This window comes from Scyliorhinus canicula, chromosome 13, assembly GCF_902713615.1.
Source record: "Scyliorhinus canicula chromosome 13, sScyCan1.1, whole genome shotgun sequence".
Lineage (NCBI taxonomy): Eukaryota > Metazoa > Chordata > Chondrichthyes > Carcharhiniformes > Scyliorhinidae > Scyliorhinus > Scyliorhinus canicula.
In genome coordinates this window covers 158,736,495-158,760,072 of record NC_052158.1, presented here as the reverse complement: position 1 = coordinate 158,760,072, position 23,578 = coordinate 158,736,495, and the positions used below count along the sequence as shown (strand labels likewise).

Here is a 23,578-nt window from a genome sequence, read left to right as displayed (position 1 = left end):
AATTTTACAAGACATTGGGAAGATCACACATGGAATACTGTGCTCAGTTCTGGTCACCCTATTATAGGAAGGATATTGTTAAACTAGAAAGAGTGCAGAAGAGATTTTCGAGGATGCTACGAGAACTTGATGGTCTTAGTTATAAGGAGAGAGAGGATAGGCTGGGATGTTTTTCCCTGGAGCGTAGGAGACATAGGGGTGATCTTTTGAGGTCTGTAAAATAATGAGGAGGATAGATAAGGTAGATAATCAACATCTTTTCCCAAATATAGAGGAATCTGGAATGGAGAGCATATGTTTAAGGTGATAGGGCAGAGATAAAAAAGAGACCAGAGGGGAACGTTTTTTACACAGAGGATGGTGAGCACATGGGACGAGCTGCCAGAGGCAGTGGTAAAGGCGGGTACAATGTTTTCCTTTGGAAAAACAGTTAGGTCGTTCCATGGGCAGGGTGGGTATAGAGGGATATGGGCCAAATGCGGGCAAGTAGGGCTAGCTTATTGATAGAAACTGGGCGCATGGACATGTTGGGCCGAATGACCTCTTTCCAAGCTGAAAACATCTATGAATTATGACTCTATTGTCCAGGTCTTATTGCATTTGGACTTGGGCTTCTTCAGTGACTGAGGAGTCATTAATGGTGCTGAACATTGCGAAAGTTCCCACTGGCTGCATCACAGCCTGGTAAGCAACTGCTCAGCTTAATATTGTGAGAAACTACGGAGAGTCATGAACATGGCCAGTCCATTGCGCAAACCCACCTCCAATCCATTTATTCTATCTACACCTCCACTGACTTGGGAAAGCGGGCAGGAAAATCAAAGACCCCTCACAAGAGGCTTATTTTCTCTTCCAACTTCTTCCATCGAGCAGGGCATACAAAAGGCTGAGAACAGGGACTCACAGGTGAAAATAAACAATTTATTTCCGCAGTTACCAGACTCCTTAATGGCCCTCTTTTGGACTGAACTGATCTCTTCACGTATCTATTCTACTGAGTAGTACTACACTCCATTTGCTCACCCGTTGCCTGTGCCTATGTACGTACATTGTGTATTTATGCATGTACTGTCTTTTTTCATGTACGCAACGATGTGTTTGAACTGTACACAGCACAATACTTTTCACTGTACCTCGGCACACGTGACAATAAATCAAATCCAGATCAATTAAATCAAATCCAACTTTTGACCTTATGATGGGAGGGAGGTCATTGATTAAACAATTGACCATGATTCGTGTTGGAAAGTTCCCCGTTGAACCCCTGTATTCATGAACTGCACTAACATGATTATTTTCAACAATCACAACCATGTTCCTTTGAGCCAAGAATTACTACATCCCGTGGAGCGTTTTTTGTTCTGGTTCCCATTGACTCCACTTTTGTCAGGGCTCCTTGATACCACACTCGGTCATACGTTGACTTGATGTTAAAGGCGGCCTATGTCACTTATCACTGGAGTTCTGTTCCAATGTCCATATTTGAACAAAAGCTGTAATCAGGTCAGGAGTTGAGGGGGCTTCATCAAGTTTAGGGGGCCCAAAAGAATGTTTAATTGAGCATGTTATTGCTAAGCAAGTGTCAGTTGATCGCGTTGATGTTCTTTCCAATAACGTTACTACTGATATGAAGAAAAATAACGAGGCAATAGTTGGCTTGATTTGATTTGACCTGCTTTGTTTGTAAAGGATATACCGTGAAATCGTTATGCATTTCCGGGTAGGTGCCTATTTAGTAGCTGCACTGAAACAGTTTTCATTGAGCCAGGGCCAATATTGGAGCACAAGTCTTCCGTGCAATAGCCACAATATTTTCAGGGACCATATACTTTGCAGTGCCCAGTGCCGTCAACCGTTTCTTGAAATTACTTGGAATGATTCGATTTGGCTGAAGATTTACACCTATGATTTGGGAAGCACTTGAGGAGGCCGGCATTGATCGCCCGGTCAGTTCTTCTGACTGAAGATTGTTGACTTATCTGTTGCACTGATATGCTGAACTCCTTCTTCTTTGAAGACGGAGACAATGCAGCCTGCTTCTCCGATGAGTTGTTTACTTAATGTCACCAATCATGCTGGATGTGGCAGGGTTGCGGAACTTAGATCTGTCTATTATTTACTGCTATTCTGTTTAGTATGCAAGCTGTTCCACTTTGCATCTCCATCAGGTTCGTGTGTCGTTTTTAGTTATACCTGGTGTTGTTCCTTGCATGCACGTCTGCAGTCGTCGTTGAACCAGGTTTGAACCACTAGCTTGATAGTAATGGGAAATTGTGGGACATGCGGGGCCAGAAGCCTGCAGATTGTGCTTGAGTACAATTTTCCTGCTGTTGGTCTAATGTGCCGTATGGTTTCCCAGTCTTGATTTTCTAAATAAGTTTGAAGTCTATCGCATTTAACACTATGGTCGTGCCACACAACACGATGGAGGTTTTCTGCAAATGCAAAGACATGGCTTCTTCTCCAAAGGACCATGCTCAGTCCTACCGAGAGTGACATTGGCAGATGCACCTGTGGCAAGCACATTGATGAGGTTGAGGGCAAACATGTTTTACCTCTTTCTGGTTCACTCACCACCTTACACAGATGCTGACTACCAGCTATATCATTTAGTGCGCTGTCTACACGGTCTGTGGTGGTGCATATAAGCCACTCTTTCCGATGTATCTGGAGGTTTCCCACACAGAGTGAACACTGCGCTATCAACACCCTCAGTGCTTCCTCCCCGTGGTATTCAAAACGGAAGAGAACTGATCCATCAGCTTAGGACAGACAGTACGTGGTAATCAGCAGAATATTGATTTTCCATGTTTCACCTTATTTCTAAGAAACTTCATTCCGTAAAGAGTAGATGTTGAGGTCTCACAGGGCAACTGCTTTCCGGATTCTATACGATTATTCTGTCACCTTTGCTGGCTCTGTCCTTTCTGTGGGACAGACCCAACATCTCTATTTCTGTAAAGAATTTCAACGAGCCGAAAATCAAACAGAACCATTTAATTTAAACACAGTTTACAGAATAAAATGCATTTTCTTTAACTGACCCTAACAATTAATATACATCTGGATATCAAAATAGGACCAGCAGCACCTGCCAATTGCCCCCCTAGCCAAACAACATCGTTGTTTCTTCACGGACACCAGTTTAAATTATCTGAACTCCTTTCGTAACATCAGGTAGAGTGCAGTAATTTTTTAAAAAGCTCACCCACCGTACAAGTGTCGCAAGCAGATAATACTAGAAGCAGGAGTAATCCACACAATCTATTCAGCCTGCCTCACTATTAAGTACGATCATGGGTTGTCTGCGTTTCAACCCAATTTTTACATGTGCTTTCCCTCTCCTTCAATTCCTGGAGAGACAAAAATAATGTTGATCCCAGCTGTAAATGCATTCAACAATAAACAAATCCAATCCAATCCAATCCAACGATAGGACATTCATATACCTCTGCTGTAGAGAATATCAAAGAAACATAACCTTTCCAGTGAAGTACTTTCTACTCATCTTAACCCTAAATAATCGGCCATTTCCTCTGAGACCGTGACCCATGTTTTGGACTCCTTGCCGACACATTCTATCAACATTCACGCTATCAAATTCCTTCAGAATTGGAAACGTTTCAATGTAATCACCTCAATATGCTAAGCTCCAGCCAAAAGAGGTCCAATTTTCTCGACTCCCATCATAGGACAACAAAGTATTCTATGGACCAATTGACTGAACCTTAGATTTCCCCCATCCAATGCACCCATGTTCTTGTATACAGCGAACAAAATTACTCTGAATACTCGACAGGCGATCTCAGCAAAGCCGTGAGAATGTAGCGATACTTCTTTATTTTTGTGTTCCAATCACTTTGCGATAAAGATCAACGTGCCGTTTGCTTTTCTTTTGCTGAACCTGTATTCTATTTTTCTTCATTCCTTGTATGATTGCAACAGAGCAGCTTTAAGCAGCAACATTTTCAGGTTTTCCACATTTTGAAATACATTAATTATTTTAATTCTTGCGCCCAAAGCGAAGATCTTTTCATTTCCAGATGTTATACTTCTTCAATTCTGTTGCCCACTCAGTTAACCTGCCGATCTCTCTTTTAAGCCATAGCTTGGCAGTTTACCTAGCTTGGTGTCATCAGCTAACTCTGATGAATGAGCTTGTCATTTCGTTTAAGTCATTAACACAGATTGTAAATATTTTCGGTCCATTGGCATTTAGGGGTGGTCAAAAGCTTTCGGCCTAACCAGCAATGCTCGTATTTCGTGAATGAATAAAAAGATTGAACTCCATTTACCACAGATCTGCTCATTCAGTTAATTTGTCAACGCACATCTGTCAGCATTTGTCCCTATCAGAAAGCTTTAGTTTGCCTACTCCTCATTAAACTTGGATATAAGTCTCTTTATTCATGATACCAGCAAAACTATTTTATTTTATTTTTCCATACTTTCGCAGCCCTTGTTCGGCCTCGATGAAAGCATTTCTATACTCTCAGTGCAGTTAATGGATAATGCCAGTTTGAGTTCATGTACGCACTGTTCAGAAGAACAGTAAGAAATCTTACAACACCAGGTTAAAGGCAAACAGTTTTTTTAAATCACTAGCTTTCGGAGCATTGCTCCTTCCTCAGGTGAATGAAGAGGTAGGTTCCAGAAACATATAAATAGACAAAGTCAAAAATACAAGACGATACTTTGAATGCGAGTCTTTGCAGGTAATCAAGTCTTTACAGGTCGCGACAGAGGGGTAATCACAGGTTAAAGAGGTGTGAATTGTCTCAAGCCAGAACAGTTGGTAGGATTTCGCAAGCCCAGGCCAGATGGTGGGCGATGAATGTAATGTCACATGAATCCAAGGTCCCAGTTGACGCCATACTCATGTGTGCGGAACTTGGCTATACGTTTCTGCTCGGCGATTTTGCATTGTCGCGCATCCTGAAGGCTGCCTTGGAGAACGCTTACCCAAAGATCCGAGGCTGAATACCCTTGACTGCTGAAGTGTTCCCCGACATGGTGTCGCCAATGTACCACACTTTGAGACATCCTTTCCTGCAGCATATGAGGTAGACAGCATTGGCCGTGTCACACGGGTATGTATTGCGTACCTGGTACATTGCTGATTTTGTCTATATGTATGTTTCTGGAAACTACTTCTTCATTCAACTGAGGAAGGAGATGTGCTCCGAAAACTAGTGATTCAAGTCAAACCTGTTGGACTTTAACCTGGTTGGTGTAAAACATTGTACTGTTCTCACCCCAGTCCAACGCCGGCATCTCCACATCATGTTCAGAAGTAGAGAGTGTGAGATGCACATTTCATCAAGAGTGTGAGATGCATCATCAATTAACTGAGTAATTAATAAATTATTACTCAAATGAGCAAAAATAAATGCAATAGCAGGGCTTATGTGAGGTAACGTGCTTCTGGCACGATTTTACCCACAAGCAATTTTGTTTGATCAGGTGCTTTCAACAGCGAGTGAATGGAATGCACGGGAAATATTTTGCTTGTTTTAATATGAAATGCTTTTCCTTCCAGGTCATGTGCAGTACGAAGTGCCTTTCAACAAGCAGAGACTCTTCATTTTCATCATCCTTTGCATTTTCCTTGTTCTTTTCATTGCAGTATCGATAGCCTTAGTCATAGAATTGCAGAGAAGCGCCAAGAAAGGTTGGTTAATGAGCTATTAATGTTCTGTAGCAGAAAAGGCGAGTGCAAATCGTGCTCGTGTTAAAAATATGCTGTTCATACAGTTTATTGTAATAATTCTGGCGCACGTTTATTATAAGACCATATAATCAAAAGACATGGGAACAGAATTAGGCCACTCTGCCCATCGAGTGTGCTCCGTTATTCAATCATGGCTGATATTTTTCTTATCCCTATTCTCCTGCCTTCTCCCCAAAATCCCTAATCCCCTTATTGATCAAGAACCTTTCTGCGGCAAATAATTGCACACATTCACCACCTTCTTGCTGCAGAAATTCCTCCTCATTTCTGTTTTAAAGGACCGTCCCTTAATCTAAGATTGTGTCCTCTGGTTCTAGTTATTCCTACAACTGGAAACATCCTCTCTACGTCCACTCTATCCAGGCCTCGCAGTAAGTTTCAATCAGATCCCCCCTCGTCCTTCTAAACTCTACCGAGTACAGACCCAGAGTCCTCAACTGTCCTTCATACGACAAGCTCTTCATTCCAGGGATCAAACTTGTGAACCTCCTCATGACCCTTTCTAAGGCCAGCACATCCTTCCTTAGATACGAGGCCCACAACTGCTCAATATACTCCAAATGGGGTCTGACCAGAGCCTTATATGGCCTCAGAAGTATATTTCTGCTCCTGTATTCTAGCCCTCTCGACATGAATGGTAACATTGCATTTGCCTTCCTCACAGCCGAATGAATCTGCAAGTTAACCTTAAGAGAATCGTGAATAAGGTCTCCCAAGTTCCTTTGCTTCTGATTTCCTGAGCATCTCCCCATTTAGAAAATAGTCTATGCCTCCATTCCTCCTTCCAACGTGCTTAACCTCACATTTCCACATTGTATTCCATCTGCCACTTCATTGCCCACTCTCCTAGCCTGTCCCAGTCCTTCTGCAGCCCGCCCTCTTACTCAATGCTACCTGTCCCTCTACAGATCTTTGTACCATCTGAAAATTTTCCAACAGTGCCTTCAGTTCTTTATTCCAGATCAATAATGTATATTATGAAAGATAGTGGCCGCAGCACCGACCCCTGAGGCACACCACTCGTCACTGGCTACCATCCTGAAAAAGAACAGTTTATCCTCTGCCATCTGCCAGTCAGCCAATTCTCTACCATGCCAGGATCTCACCCTTAACACTATGGGCTCTTAACTTATTTAACAGCCTCCTATGCAGCACCTTGTCAAAAGCCTTGTGTAAATCTAACTAAATCATGTACACTGGTTCTCCTTTGTCTAAATTCCTTGTTACTAACTTAAAGAACTCTAACAGATTTGTCAGACATGACTTCTCCTTGACAAAGCCGTGCTGACTCAGTCCTATTTTATCATGCACTTCCAAGTACTCCACGATCTCATCTTTAATAATGGACTCTAAAATCTTACGAATGAACAAAGTCAGGCTAACGGGCCTATGATTTCCCGTCTTCTGCCTCCCTCCCTTCTTAAACAGCGGTGTTACATTAGCCACTTTCCAATCCTCTGGGACACTTCCTGCCTCCCGTCACTCCTGAAAGATCCCCACCAATGCCTCCACAATCTCCTCAGCTATCAAGTTAAGAAACCTGGGGTTTAGGACATCCGGTCCAGGGGGGATGAAGGCATTAAAAGACACTTTGGTATGTGCTGGAATGAATAAACAACAGACCAAAAGCTAGAAAGTGGAATTATGTTATCGGCCGGCACAAATAAGTTGATAAGTGGAACAGCCTGCTTATTTTCGTAACCACTTCATGTTTGTGTGATTTTCTTATTTTTTCAAAAGTGTTACTCATTTTTTGGAATGGATGGAGAATCTGTGAAAAGTCTAAATTACCCAGAAAATTATGACTACAGGGGATGGAATCTGTGTGATTCTCAGTAAAATCAGTCAACCCTGGGCCTCCATAACTGAATGATCGTGGCATCCAGAGCGAGTTCTGATAATCGGTATCATGAAAATCACGATGTATTACGTTTTAGCAACAGAGAAAAATTAAGTTCCGATGCGTTGGATAGAAAACTGAAAATTCTCATTGTTTGTTCCCCTTTTCAAGTCTGTTGCCATGGAATTTACAGAGCCTTTTTAAATGGGCAAAACGTGGAGCTGCATCGGAAAGAGGCTCCAGTTAATTTCTCCCTAAAAGTTCAGGTGCCTTGATATCCTGGAAGTGTAACCATAGAGTTCGCTGACACAAGTACACCCGATTGCCAAGATTATTCCTCATTAACAGAAGTTGGCATTGGTGGATGTGACTGGGCCCTCCAGCAAGAGGCAAGATTCAAGGCCAATGTTGGTGTAGTCACGATTGTGAATCGGCCAAAGGGCCCGTCGCGCAGTGCATGTTCAGTAATTGTGCCACTCAAAACAAAAGCCAGAGTAGGTAGAGTTCTAAAGCGATCAAAGGTCCTGTCGTCGGTTTCATTCCAAGTTCAAGTGGCAAGACCTTGGCAGATGGCAATCCTTCACCATCAATGAGTTCGACCGTTGTCATTCAACCTTAACAGTATGATTGAGCCCTGATGTGGATATGCTGGTTTTGGACTGGGGAGAACACAGTAAGAAGTCTTACAACACGAAGTTAAAGTCCAACAGGTTTGTTTCAAACACTAGCTTTCGGAGCAATGCTCATCTGAGGAAGGAGCAGTGGTCCGAAAGCTAGTGCTTGAAACAAACCTGTTGGATTTCAACCTAGTGTTGGAAGACATCTTATTATGATTGAGCGTAGATAGCTTTTGAGGGTGGAGCATTATTCACGGTTTGGTTGTTGGAAATTAAGAAGACATATGAGAATTCTTAACAACCAGAAAGCTATAAGAAGACATGGAAAGAAGAAAGGGAGAATTAGATACATAAGTATATAACAATTGCCTGCTCCTCATTTATAATCACCTGGTCTTGGTATTGCAGATCAGAGAAAGAGACAGCATTCTGCCACTGGATTTCCTGAACCTGTTTATGAAGAGATTGACATTGACGAGATTAGACCAGCCCGAGGTAAATATCTTCAATCTTCATGCACAGGGCACTTTTCATTTAAAAACATGCATTTTAAGATTAAAATGTGTCTCATTTATAGATTCCCGCTCTAACAGTTCACTCAGCAAGTTGAAATATTATACAGGCGATGATTCACATGAATGAGAAGATATAAACATGCAAGGTTGGCCAACATGAGACCTTGTCTCATGTTGTCATTCCCCATATCACAAGGCACAGAGGGATAAAAGTAGGAAACAGCCTCATAGTAAGACAAAGATACTTTAAAACACACAGCAACCGAACAATGAACTGGTTTTAGTATTGCCCATTTTATTAACGCAACTCCACGCAGAGTAGTATGACAATTTTGACTGGTGACTTCCAATTGAGCCACATTGACTACATCGTTGGAGAGATATTGGGCACTGCATCTGAGACCATAAACAGTTATCAGGACAATTATTACCCAGGTACACTTGTGATGATAAACGTATAAATCCAATGTGTCCTTCAGGATTACACAGTCATTCTTTCATATTTTGTGTAGTTAATGGAATTTCTGAACACCGTCTGGGCGTTTAGTTAAGCATGAAGTGTGGAACTACAAAACTGCATCCAACTCCGAGCTGCCTTGTGCTCCAATGTTGGAAGTGACAGAAGACACATAGATAATAGGTGAAAAGAATAATATTTGCCTTTACACAATGCATTTTAAAACTGTTACCACTGCATGTTATCGAAAGGACATGAAACCTGGTAACATGGCTCAAACGCGTAGAAATAAAAATAAACCGCATTTTGCGCACCTACTGAATATTGCACTAAGTTTACTCCCTAGTTTGGTTATTAAGGGACATTGCTCTGATGCCTTTAGTGCATTTTATTGGAATCAACAATCAATAGTAATCATGCTTCTCAAATTAAACAATTTCTGTTATTTGCTGACTGAGAGACGGCTGAATAAATATTAAGAATCATAATATTAACATTATATCTATTTGCCATGCAACAGATTCACAAAGAGATTAACTGAAAACTGCTCTTATTTTGTAGTTGATCTTTACTTTCATCACTTAATCATGTATATATTTTTCTTTTTAGGTTCAATTATTTTATTTGATTCTTAATTCAGAAGATAAAATGAAGATGTTCATTGATTATTTTAAATGTTTGTTGATTTTAATGGAGCAGTGAGACTTACTATTACTTGCACAACCATCACAAGTTTTACATTATACTGCACTTATCAATTACGGGTTTGCATTGCTTTGGACTAAGTTGTATGCTGCCGATTTATCAGTTGTTAAAAGACAATTTGTTGAAATAAAACAGTAGATAATTTTGTGTGCACGTAGTATCAAAGTCAGAATACTCTTTGTGGTCAGCCACCTAATTGAAAACCATAATAGATATAGTTTAGCTTTGGCTTTAATTTGGTCTGATGCTGCGTGCCACGATTCCCAAACTTTGGCCAATTGTTTTTAGAAATCTTTTGTCACACACTCCTCTATGTTTTATCATTCAAGCTTTAGCATGTGCTTGCCTCGATCAGCGGATACTAAATTGCATGAAAGGCTGATGTTACTTCACTGCCACTGAGTCGAACTGTTGCTTAGTGCCATAATACATGTAAAGAGTTATAAAGTAGATTTATGAATGGACCGTTGAATTGGTGTGATTCACCGTACTGAATGTACTAATTCCAGCTGTATACTGTAGTATGCTATACAATTTTACTCGCACATATGTGCCGGCGCAGTCTTGAGGAGACTAAGGGCATGGTCCTATGCTGTACATTTATTTGTTCTTTCTTCTTCATATGCTAATATTAAGCACCTTAGACTGTCAATAAATTTAATTATGTGAAAGGAGGTATTCTTGTAAATAATTTATTTTTGAGACAAACCTATAATCCTCTGAGAGTTTTATTCAATTTCTGATATAGCCAGAAAAAGAAGACTCATATAAGGGAAAGATGAGTTTGTAAAATAACGTTTCAATACTAGTTAATGCAGATGCAGGGCAATGGTTGTCACAGAATTACACTGAATGAGCAACACAATTACAATTGTAATTTCAGTTCGTAATATGGTAAACCAATGCAACAAGTACAAATCTGGAGGAGAGATTACATAATTAATGAAACTGAAGCAGAACTGATCAGTAAATAAATCAAAACCATTGAGAAAGAATGGTAATAACATTATTGTAAGGAAGCTGCAATTTAACATATTTTAAATTATATAATATAAACAAGGTTACGTTTACGAGGACAAAAGAACATGCACACGTCTGGCGGCTGGAATAGTAATTAAGGTTTGTAAATGTCCAATCTAGCAACTCAGAACGGGTAATATGTGTCAAGCCGTTAACCAATTCAGCAATGTTCATTGGTAAAGCTGACTGAAGTTACTTATTTCAATGTTAGTACATGTCTTTTATGCTTATTAAATTAATATATGCCTTGTTCAAACTTCTAGACCAGTTTTGATTTTGGGAAACAAATTACACATAAGTATATTATCACTAACGATGGTAATTGACAACACTGCACCACATGGATATTGACATCAAACATTAATGAAATAAAGTTGAACGATCTCATGTATTGTCAACAATATGGTCAACTAAGAAGCTGTATATGGGACCATGAGATGATTTATTCTTTATCTATACACAGGGTTTTGACAATAAAATATATTATTCAATTTGTGATATCAACCTGTTTCAAAATTCCATCATTCCACATAGAACTATGTGCAATTAAATTACTCAGGTTATATTTTGGGCAATATTATTCTTTGATGTGCTGATAATATTGCTGAAATTGTTTACCAGAGGAAATAAATGCCGTTGACGTTTTCAAACGATAAGAATAACATTGCAAAATGAATCCACTGTGATTTGATAGCCGAGATGCATCACGATAGTTACATTCAATCAGGAATGCCAGAAATATATTTGGCTTTACCCACAATGTCTTATGTACTCATTTAGTTTTCCACGTGGAACACATTTACAATTTCACATTTACAATTAAGATTTCCTCAGGGTGCACTGGGCCCAACCATCTTCCTCTGCTTCGTCAATGACCGTCCTTCCACGATACGTTCAGAAGCTTGGGATGATTTCTGACTATTGTGCAACATTCCGAAACATTACTGACTCCTCAGACACAGAAAATGCCCATGTCCAATAGTAGAAAGACCAGTACAATGTTATGACTTAGGCTGACAAGTGTCAACTAACATGTGCTCCACGCACGTTCATGGCTAACATTTAATGTGCTAACAGCTAGTTTATAACAAACATGTGCTTCGAGCGGTTGATCATGAAGCGCATCACCGCCGTACTCCCAGAACGCCTTGATCCACTGCAATTCGCATACCGCTGCAACCGGTCCACATCAGACGCTATTTCCCTGGCCCTACACTGATCCCTAGAGCATCACGACAAGGACTCCTATATCACGCTCTTATTTATTGACTACAGCTGCGCCTTCAACACCATAATCCCAGCCAAGCTCTTATCAAAGCTCCAAAACCTAGGACTTGGCTATCCACTCTGCAACTGGATCCTCGATTATCTGACTAACAGACCACAATCAGTAAGAATGAACAACACCTCCTCCACAATAGTCCTCAATACAGGGGCCCCGTAAGGCTGCATAATTAGCCCCCTACTCCCTGTACACACACGAGTGCGTGGCAAAATTTGGTTCCAACTCCATCTACAAGTTTGCTGACGATACGACCATACTGGGCCGGATCTCAAATAATGACAAGTCATAATACAGGAGGGAGATTGAGAACCTAGTGGAGTGGTGTAGCGACAACAATCTGTCCCTCAATGCCAGCAAAACTAAAGAGCTGGTCATTGACTTCAGGAAGCAAAGTACTGTACACACCCCTGTTAGCATCAACGGAGCCGAGGTGGAGATGGTTAGCAGTTTCAAATTCCTGTGGGTGCACATGTCCAAATATCTGCCCTGGTCCACCGACGTCGACACTACCACCAAGAAAGTGCAACAGCGCCTATACTTCTTCAGGAAACTAAGGAAATTCGGCATGTCCACATTAACCCCTGCCACCTTTTACAGATGCACCATAGAAAGCATCCTATATGGCTGCATCACAGCCTGGTATGGCAACTGCTCGGCACAGAACCGCAAGACACTTCAGAGAGTCGTGAACACCACCCAGTCCATCACACAAAACTGTCTCCCATCTATTGACTCCATGTACACCTCCCGCTGCCTGGGGAAAGCGGGCAGCATAATCAAAGATCCCTCCCACCCGGCTTACTCTTCCAACTTCTTCCATCGGGCAGGAGATTCAGAATTCTGACAACATGCATGAACAGACTCAAAAACAGTTTATTCCCCACTGTCACCAGACTCCTGAATGACCCTCTTATGGACTGACCTCATTAACACTACACCCTGTATGCTTCATCCGATGCTGGTGCTTAAGTAGTTGCATTGTATATCTTGTGTTGCCCTATTATTTATGTTATTTTATTCTCTTTTCTTCCCATGTACTCAATGACCTGTTGAGCTGCTCAAAGGAAAATACTTTTCACTGTACCTCACTACACGTGACAAACAAATCCAATCCAACAAGCATTGTTTTACTGCTCAAAAACGCAGCAAGGAAAGTAGTCTAACCGTAGCTAATAATATAAATCAAGGATTGTTTTAGACAACATTTAATGGCCAATGATATGGTAAGCCTGACGATTGGACGTATTTTGGAACTTTGCAAAGGGATCTAAGGAAGCAATTAAGGAATTGAAATAGGAAGTCAGAGTGAAAAACATATATAACGGTGTGTAAAATGTTCAATGGATATGAAACAAGGATGAAATTAGAAATGTTAATGTCTGTTCATTACAAGTGGGGACACGAGAAATTTTAATGGGTAATAACAAAATAGCATGAAAACCGAAGTAATAATTTGTGACCGTTTACACAGAGGAAAATACTAAGAACGTCCTAGAAATAATGCAGTTTCTTTATTTGATAAATTTAGAGTGCCCAATTATTTTTTTTCTAATTAGCAGCAATTTAGTGTGCCCAATCCAACTAATCTGCACATCTTTGGGTTGTGGGGGCGAAACCCACACAAACAGGGGGAGAAGGTATAAACTCCACATGGACAGTGGCCCAGAGCCAGGACCGAACCTGGTACCTCAGCGCCGTTTGACAGCAGTGCTAGCCACTGTGCCAACGTGGTGCCGAAATAATGCAGTTTAAATAGATCAGTTGAAACAAGGAACTGAAAGATATTAATATTAGTAAATAAAATAATACATCAATCAGAACGAAAGTAGATGAACCCCCCTGGACTTGATGATCCATGTTTCAAAGTGTTGAAAGATGTGGCTGTAGAGATAGTGGATGCATTTCTGTTCTTTTCCAAAAAATTAGAGACTCTGGAATGTGTCCTTTTTTAATAAATAATTTACAAATGTGCCGTCACTGGTTAGTCGAGTATTTATTTAGTCTCGCCCCACAACCCAAAGGTGAGCAGATGTGGTGGATTGACAACGCTAAATTTCCCCTTAATTGAAAAAATAGAATTGGGTACTCCAAATCTATTAAAAATTTTTTTTTTTTTACAAATTTTCATATGACATAACACTACATGGAAGCATAAGTTGTGGGGAAGATGCAAACGAGCTTTAATCGGATTTGTCGAGCAAGTGGGCAAATATTAGGTAGATGGAATACAATGTGGAACATTGTGTGGTGATCCATTTTGGGTGGATATAAAACAAAGATACAGAGTATCACTTAAATCGTGAGAGGTCGTAAAGTGTTGAAGTTCAAATGGGCTGGGGTGTTCTTTTTCATGAAAGATAACCATTAGGTACAACAAACAATTAAATTACAAATGGTGTGTTTTATTTGAGAGTGTTATACGTTGTACGAAGCTTTACTATCAGTATGAAATGTGTTGGGGCCAGCTGTTTTTACTAATAATAAAATAATTAAGAATTAAGTAATTAATAATAAAGATTCCAGGACATGTGACTGCCGAATATTGGAATTTCTGGACAACGGGTGGATTCAGAGAAACCAGGAGGTGAGATTTTCCATTCAACGAAGCTGGATTTCTGTAACGCAATGCTGTGGGGAATTGCACGGAAGCCAAAATACGTGGCCAACGGCTAGCGCCAATAGAATACCATGCTCCGTGGCCTAGACAGAGGTACCAAAGCATTCTACTGTTCATGTACAGTAAACGCCATTGGCATATCATTACTAGACCTGACCAAGTATACTGCGTGGTGTTCACGATGGTTTGCTTCAGCCAGGGGAATTATCAAGGGTGAAATTCACATGTGGTTTTAAAAATAGGGAAACATGCGGCAGCACGGTGTTGCAATGGATCGGAATGCTGCCTCATGGTGCTGAGAACCGTGTTCGATCCGGGCCGCAGGTCACTGTTCATATGGAGTTTTCACATTTCCCCGTGACTGCGTGGGTCTCACCCCACAACCCAAAGACGTGCTGGTGACGTGGATTGGCCAACATGTCTTACTCCTTAATTTGAATAAATAATTTTTAAAACATCCGGAAATAAGTGCAGTGCTGCTGGGGGAGACAAAGGAGGTAAGACATGATGGACTCGTTTCCCCAAACAGAAAGATGTTCAACTGGATGAACGTTAAACTGCTGTGTGACCATGAGCAGGATTAATTGCACACCTAATCGTCGACAGGTTCACTGGCTCGGGGGCCAGGCCGACGGCACCAGCAGTCCATTCTACCCCAAACCCCCAACCACATCCCTCATGGACGATCAATCCCTCCACAATCACCGTCCCTGCAATACCCCTCACACTCGTTTGCACTGAGTGCTGAATTTGGGTGCATTTGAGTGCAATAGTGAGAGTTTGGTGACTGAGGGATATTAAGTGTTCACTTTTATCGAAAGTCTAGTTTTTCTTTCATTTAGTTAATTAACTTAAAAGTTGCTGTTTGGTTTGGAAGAAGGTGAATTTTCAATCAGCTTTAAACAGAGGTTCTAAGGACAGCACGGTGGTGCTGTCATAGCACTGAAGTCTCATGGCGCCAAGGTCCCAGGTTCGATGCCAACTCTGGGTCACTGTCCGTGTGGAGTTTGCACATTCTCCCCGTGTTAGCGTGGGTTTCGCCCCGACAACCCAAAGATGTGCAAGGTAGGTACATTGAACACGCTAAATTGCCACTTAATTGGAAAAAATGAATTGGCTACTCTAAATATTTGTTTTAAAAAAAACAGAGGTTTTTCTTTCAGCTGGCGGGAGTGAAGCTGAACATGTGGCTACAGAGCTGGTGCAGGGGGAAGGCTTTAGATATGTGGATCATTGGGATATCTTCTGGGGAACGTGGAACCTGGACATGAAGGACGGATTGCTCCTAAACTGGAGGGGCACCAATATAATCGGTGGGAGGTTTTCTGGAGCTCTTCGGGAGGATTTAGAGCAGTTTGGCAAGGGGATGGGAAGCAGAGCTATGGATCAGACGATAGGGTAGCTGTTGAACACGTAGCAATAGCATGCAGCAAGTCTGTGAGGAGGGATAGACAGTTGATAGGGCAAAGTTGCACTCAGTGGAATGGGTTAAAGTGTGTCTATTTCAATGCAAGGAGTGTCAGGAATAAGGGAGGAGATGAACTTAGAGCATGGATCAGTACTTGGAACTATGAGATTGTGGCCATTACGGAGACATGGATTTCACAGAGGCAGGAATGGTTGTCAGATGTTCCTGGGTTTAGATGTTTTCAGAAGAAGAGGGAGAGAGTTAATAGAGGAGGTGGAGTGGCACTTTTAATTAGGGAGCGCACTACAGCTGCAGAAAAGGAGGTAGTTGAGGAGATTTTGTCTACTGAATCAGTATGGGTGGACATCAGAAACAAGAGAGGTGCAGTCACGTTATTTGGAGTTTTCTATAGACGCCCCAATAGCAGCAGAGAGATAAAGGAACAGATTGGGGCAGCACGGTAGCATGATGGATAGCACAATTGCTTCACAGCTCCAGGGTCCCAAGTTCGATTCCGGCTTGGGTCACTGTCTGTGCGGAGTCTGCACATCCTCCGTGTATGCGTGGGTTTCCTCCGGGTGCTCCGGTTTCCTCCCACAGTCCAAAGATGTGCAGGTTAGGTCGATTGGCCATGATAAATTGCCTGTAGTGTCCAAAATTGCCCTTAGTGTTGGGTGGGGTTACTGGGTTATGGGGATAGGGTGGAGGTGCTGACCTTGGGTAGGGTGCTCTTTCCAAGAGCTGGTGCAGACTTGATGGGCCGAATGGCCTCCTTCTGCAATGTAAATTCTATGAGATCTTGAAAAAGTGCAGAAGTAACAGAGTTGTTGTCATGGGTGAATTCAACTTCCCTAATATTGACTGGAATCTCCTTAGTGCAAATAGTTTGGATGGAGCAGATTTTGTCAGGTCTGTACAGGAAGGATTCCTGACTCAATATGTAGATAGGCCGACGAGGAGGGAGGCCATATCATATCAGATCGAGGCCATATTGCACTTTCTGCTCGGCAACGAACATGGCCAGTTGTCAGATATCTCAGTGGAGAGCATTTCGGTGGCAGTGACCACAACACTTAGACCTTTACCATAGTCATGGAGAGGGATAGGAACACACAGTATGGGAAGGTATTTTATCGGGGGAAGGGGAATTATACTGCTATGAAACAGGGGCTGAGGAGAATCAAGTGGGAACAATTGTTCTTCGGGAAATGCACAACAATAATGTGGGGATTGCGTGCTGAATAGTTCTGCCCCACTGAGATGATTCAGAATGTTAGGGGGCCTGAGATACAAGGAAATTTGGCTGGATACAGAATTGGCTGGCCAAAAGGAGGCAGCGAGTGGTAGTGGATGGAAAGTATTCCGCCTGAAGGCAGGTGACCACTGGTGCCCCGCAATGATCTCCCCTGGGACCTCTGCTCTTTGTGGTTTTATAAGTGAGTTGGATGCGGAAGTGGAAGGGTGGGTTAGTAAGTTTGCCGATGACACGAAGGCTGGGGGAGTTTTAGATAGTGTTGAGGGTTGTTGCAGGTTAGACAATGACAGGATGCAGAACTGGGCTGAGAAATGGCAGGGGGAGTTTAACCTTGATAAATGTGACGTGATTTATTTTGAAAGGTCGAATTTGAATGATGTTTGCAGGGCTAAAGACTGGGTTCATGGAAGTGTGGTAGAACAGAGGGATCTTGGGGTCCATGTACCTAGATCCCACAAAGTTGCCACCCAGGTTGATAGGGTTGTTAAGAGGGCGTATGGTGTGTTGGCTTTCATTAACAGGGGGATTGAGTTTAAGAGCCGCGAGGTTTTGCTGCAGCTTTATAAAACTCTAGTTAGACCACACTTGGGACATTGTGTCCAGTTCTGGTCGCCTTATAGGAAGGATGTGGATGCTTTGGAGAAGGTACAGAGGTGATTTACCAGGATGCTGCCTGGACTGAAGGGTGTGTCTTATGAAGAAAGGTTCCGGGAGCTAGGGTTTTTCTCACTGGAGCGAAGAAGGCAGAGTAGTGACTTGATAGACGTGTACAAGATGACGAGAGGCATGGATAGAGTGGATAGCCAGATACATTTCCCGAGGGAGGAAATGTCTTTCACGAGGGGACAGTATTTTAAGGTGCTTGGAGGAATGTTTAGCGGAGATGTCAGAGCTAGGTTCTTTACACAGAGAGTTATGAGTCTGTGGAGTGCACTGCCAGCAGAGGTGGTGGAGTCAGAGTCATTGAGGTGATTTAAGAGACTCATGGACAGGCACATGGACAGCAGTGAATTGAACGGGTGTATGTTCGGTTGATCTTAGGTTAGAATAAATGGTCGGCACAACATCGTGATCTGAAGGGCCAGTACTGTGCTGTACTGTTCTATGTTCTATCTATATTCTATAACCCTGCAACTCCCTCCCTGATTCCAACATGCCTCACTATGGGGTGCGAGCCCTGTTTAGCCATAAAGAGAGGCTCTGGTCCATGGAATGGACGATGACATGGCTCAATCTGTGATGAGCTCTGGTGCTCCACGTCATGTCGCCAATGCTGCCATTGGTTCACTCTCCACTGTGCACTTCAGTTATCCCTGCATGCGAGCTGTCCAATCCATCACAAGGCCCCTCCGAACCTTCACGGTGGCGGAGGCGGGAATTGAGCGCATGGAGGGGGGTGAGAGTGCAGACTTAAGGGGGTGGGGTACAGGGGCGATGTGCGGTGTCCAACGTGTGGTCTGTCACGTGCCCACCTCCGACAGCCACCCATCAGCTCCCCCAGTGCCTCGTCTGCCTAATCCAGCCCAGCCCAGGCTGACCCAGTCCATCTCAAACACCGTTCTGACAGAGTACTGAGGCACGATGGAACTTCTGTGCACAGGTGTTTATTTTGAACTTAACGGGTGAACATCTTGATAATGGGTTGTGTCCTAGCCCCTAACATTAGCCTGTGTGCAGCACACATGCCAAATTAACTTGTGTCTAGGGCATCACAGTAGCAGTGGAGGGCAGCACGGTAGCACAGAGGTTGGCACAGTTTCTTCACAGCACCAGGGTCCCAGGTACGATTCCCGGCTTAGGTCACTGTCTCTGTGGAGGCTGCACTTCATCGCCATGCCTGCGTAGGTTTCTTCCAGGTTCTCCGGTTTCCTCCCGCAGTCCAAAGCTGTGCAGGTTAGGTGGATTTGACATAATACATTGCCCTTAGTGCCCCCCAAAAAAGGTTACCTGGGATTACTCTGTTACGGGGATAAGATGGAGGTGTGGACTTATATAGATTGCCCTTTCCAAGGGCCGATGCAGACTAAATGTGCCGAATTGCCTTCTTCTGCACTGTAAATTCTATGATTCTCTGATTATATGATACCTCCCTGGCCTCATGGGCCCTGACATTACGACTAGGTGGATTCCCGTGAGGTACATCAGGGGTCGAGATGGCCCGCTGTGAATCCCGCCGTTTGGTATGGGTCCCATTTTATGGCTATCTTCTTGAGCGAACAGACATCAATGGGCCCGGCAGTCATTCGGATGTCCCAGGTGGCGTGGTGCCACCGTATTCTGCCTGCTGCCCGCTGGATGTGCCAGGGACAGGGGGGGACGGATCCGAGGCACAGTGGTGTTCCAGCACCTCACCTGCGGGAGTAACTGGCACGGGCCCTATCACCTCATCCTCCTTCTGGGTGACCGATGGACCCCGGGCTACTCCCTGGACGGGGTTTGCGACCAGAGATAACTCCTGGGGCTCCTTCGGCCTGTCCTGGAAGCCCGGTCTTGTCTGATCCATGATCTCCATGCTTACAGCCATGGAGAACAGGGTTCTAGGCAGTCTCTCTCTGGAACTACGCCTCATCTCTCAGTGGCCTTGCAACCTCGCTCTGGTACTGGATCTGGTCAGCCAGAGCCCGAGCAATAACATTGTGCCCTCAGCCATAGCCCATTGTGACTGGGCCAAGCTCTGGAGTGCCATTACATTGTCTAGTTGGCCCTGGTACAGATGTCTGTGACAGGGCAGTCCTGTCCTGTGTCTCAGCCCTGCCCTAGACATTAGATATTCTCACCCATGGCCGGTCCCTACACTCGCAAGGCCTCCATCGTGGACAGAATTTGTGTGATTATGGCCTGGGTATGACGAATAGTTGGCACAGTCGCCTTCCCTTGCAGATTATCGGACCCCTTCAACAGTACCTGCAGGATGCTGATGGTTCCTGACAGTCTCTCATGTAGTCCCCGGATGCTTTTCCAGTATCGATGAGACCACATTTTCTTTTTAGTACGAAAGGGCAATTTAGCATTGCCAATCCACCTCCCCTGCACATCTTTGGTTTGTGGGGGCGAAGCCAACGCAAACACGGGGAGTATATGGAAACTCCAGACGGACTGTGCCCCAGAGCGGGGGTCGAGCATGCCTCCATTTTCCAAAAGCCACAGAGCCTTCTGGGCGGCAGCTAGCTGCCCTCCGAGCGCTCCACTTGATGTACCACTGCAACGTGTGAGGTGGGCAGCAGAGAGTTTCCCAAGAGACTCTTCACTAACATGCTTAATTGAGCCAAGTGTTAATGTGATATTGGGGTTGTTGGAGACAGATGGGATGGAATGTCAATGTCATCCTTAGATTAGTGCCCTGTGGCGTCTCGGGTTGGCATTTGCGTGTTGATTTCGCTGTCCATTTCCGGTTCCTTGCTGAAATGCTCTTGGGGTTGGGGCTAATGGTGGGGGACACCAGAGGGCCACCGCATCGCCAGGTGATCCTGCAAGGCCCAAGACATGACTCAAGATTTGGATCGCAGGAAGGGGGTGGAGTGTGTGGGGGAAGTGGCTAGTGTGTTGTGGTTGTGGTGAAGGGATGGTGTTGATGGTGTGAGGGTGGCGAGAAGTTTGTGGGAGGGTGGTGTGGCTGAGGTGAGGTGGAGTGTGGGTGGTGCATGGGTGGCTTGGGATGGTGAGAGGGAGGTGTGGTGGTGTGGGGGTGGTGAGAGGGTGGTGTGGGTATGAAGAGGGAAGGTGGGGTGGTGACGGAAGGTACGTGGTGGTGTGGGGGCCATGCCATGCATGGCATACGGACAACGTAACTCAGCGGGGGAACACGTGGCTGTCGACTGGTGACCCGAGACTCTGCAAATGTACTTTCCCTGCTCCCACCGACCTGGACCAGTGCTCTATGCACTGCAGCAGTGAAAGGCCGTAAGGCTGGCTTTCATCCGCCGGTCTTCTCGCCTCTTTGTGTTTATGCACCACCTTCTCCTCGAGGGGTGGGAGCTTGTGGGGAGAGAGAAGGTGCACCTTGTTAAGCAGTCGGACGCATGCTGCGCATTGGGTGGACAGTTGGTGGCTTTTGTGGCCAGGGCACCATGTCATTGTGGGCGTTATGGATACAGGCATGTGGTGCATGGTGGGTTGCGCACACACAACCAGAGGGCGTGGTTCAGTTGCCCTCCGGGTGGGGGAAGTGGTTATTGGTGTGTGGGATGGGGTTGTTACGGGGGAAACGGTGCTCCTTACTAACCCTGGCCGCATGTGGAGGTTGTGCAGCTGTTGGTGGGGCACATGGCTCTCGCTCCCTCTGCCAGGTGCACTGAGGGCCCGTGTAGGGCGGCGGGTGGCAGCCACCTTCCCATCCCATGGAACAGGGTGGGCTGTTTCACCTCCATGGCATCCAGCAGGGTCTCCAACTCTGTGTTCGCAAACCAGGGATGCTGTTTTTCATGATGTAATCATCTTGGCTGAGTGTGTATGGGGAGTGGAGTGCTAATACGAAGCTTAAGCTGGTCAGCTTCTCGAGTGGCAATCCCAAACCCGGCGAATCAGACACCGTTATTCATTGGAATCGCTCGAGTTCCACGTGGTAGGTGCTGGCCCATAAATACATCATGAATTGCTCCTGGACCGCCACCAATTTAGTTGTCATAAAAGTCCAGTCATTCAGTCCCGGCATTGAAACTTAGAAAAAGAAATTCAGAGTCCCACTCCATGTCCGCTGGAAATGCATGTCGCTTGAGGAGCTTCGACTCAAGAGTCATTGAGCTGGAAGCCGCGCTGCAGGTACTGCAATTCATCAGGATGCTGGAAGATCTCTGGACATTTTATACCAGGAGGCAGTCACACCTCTTATGATGGAGGGTCCGGAATAGGGGTGTGTGAGTGCAAGTGAGGCAAGTATTGGATTTCACAATATACGATTGGAGGAGCCTCAGCCTTTTAAATTTTCCAACAGGTTCGAGGGTTCTGCAGCTTGCAATCCTGAAATTAGCGCCTTCAGGATAGATTAATGATATTAGTTAAAGTTACCCGAAGGCAGCAGTGATTATAATATAATTGAATTTTTGAGAGAGGAGAAACTAGGTCTAAGGCTGCTTGTTAGATTTGAATAAAGGAAATGATCGGGGCAGAGACAGTTGGATGAAATGAACTGGGCAAGTAGGTTAACGGATACGTCAGTAGAGATGGATTATCAGACATTTAGCGCTAAGTTTCAGAATACTCAGTAAAGATACTTGAAGGCAAAAAGAAAAACTCGAAGGGAAAGCCACGTCATTCTTGTCGAGCAAAATTGAAGAAAGAATAAATTCGAAAGAAAGGGGCTTTTTCACGAAGACTAGTGGCAAATCAGGGGAAGGGACAGGAGATAATGAACTGCAAATTATGACAAATTTCAATGTGGATGGAGGACTTCGAGATAAAGGGGCAGCACGGTAGCATTGTGGATAGCACAATCGCTTCACAGCTCCATGGTCCAGGTTCGATTCCGGCTTGGGTCACTGTCTGTGCGGAGTCTGCACATCCTCCCCGTGTCTGCGTGGGTTTCCTCTGGGTGCTCCGGTTTCCTCCCACAGTCCAAAGATCTGCAGGTTAGGTGGATTGGCCACTGTGAACTGTGAAATAAAAATAAAAATCAAAAACAAGGAAAATGAGCGTTATACCCCTGAAGTGAAAAAGTGCAGACATAGTAATGGGAAATAAGCAAATGGCGATAAAAATTAGAATTAAAACCTGACAAGACCTCAAATACTGATGGACTTCATTCTTGGGTATTTAAATAAGGTGCTGCTTTGATAGTAGACACATTTGCTTCAATTTTGCAATGTTGCCAAAATGCAGGAATGATCCCATCATATAGAGAGAGTGCTGGGGCATACTTTCCCCATAAAGGTAAAGGGTGCGAGAAACATGTTCATGGAAAAGCGGATGTTAAGGGTTGTGCTGAAAATAAGGAAGGAAAGGAGGTTTCTGGAAGCTACAGTGTGCTCAAAGCAAGGAATTTTTATGTTTTAAAAATTCATTTACGGGATGTGGGCATCACTGGTTAGGGCAGCATTTATTGCCCATCCCTAGTTCCCCTTGAGAATGTGGTGTTGAGTTGCCTTCTTGAACCACTACAGTCCGAGAAGGTAAATGGATGGTCTAGAAGTGTA

The 23,578-nt window shown here is 44.0% G+C and overlaps 1 protein-coding gene across 1 annotated transcript in view; it reads left to right on the top strand.

Moving 5' to 3' along the window:
* The window catches only part of LOC119975672 (deleted in malignant brain tumors 1 protein-like), a 238,242-nt gene that overhangs the window by 17,033 nt on the left and 197,631 nt on the right, over nt 1-23,578 (top strand). The window contains 3 exon segments of the mRNA XM_038815454.1: nt 5,540-5,671; nt 8,597-8,683; nt 9,216-9,236. Coding sequence (XP_038671382.1) covers nt 5,540-5,671; nt 8,597-8,683; nt 9,216-9,236 — 240 coding nt within the window.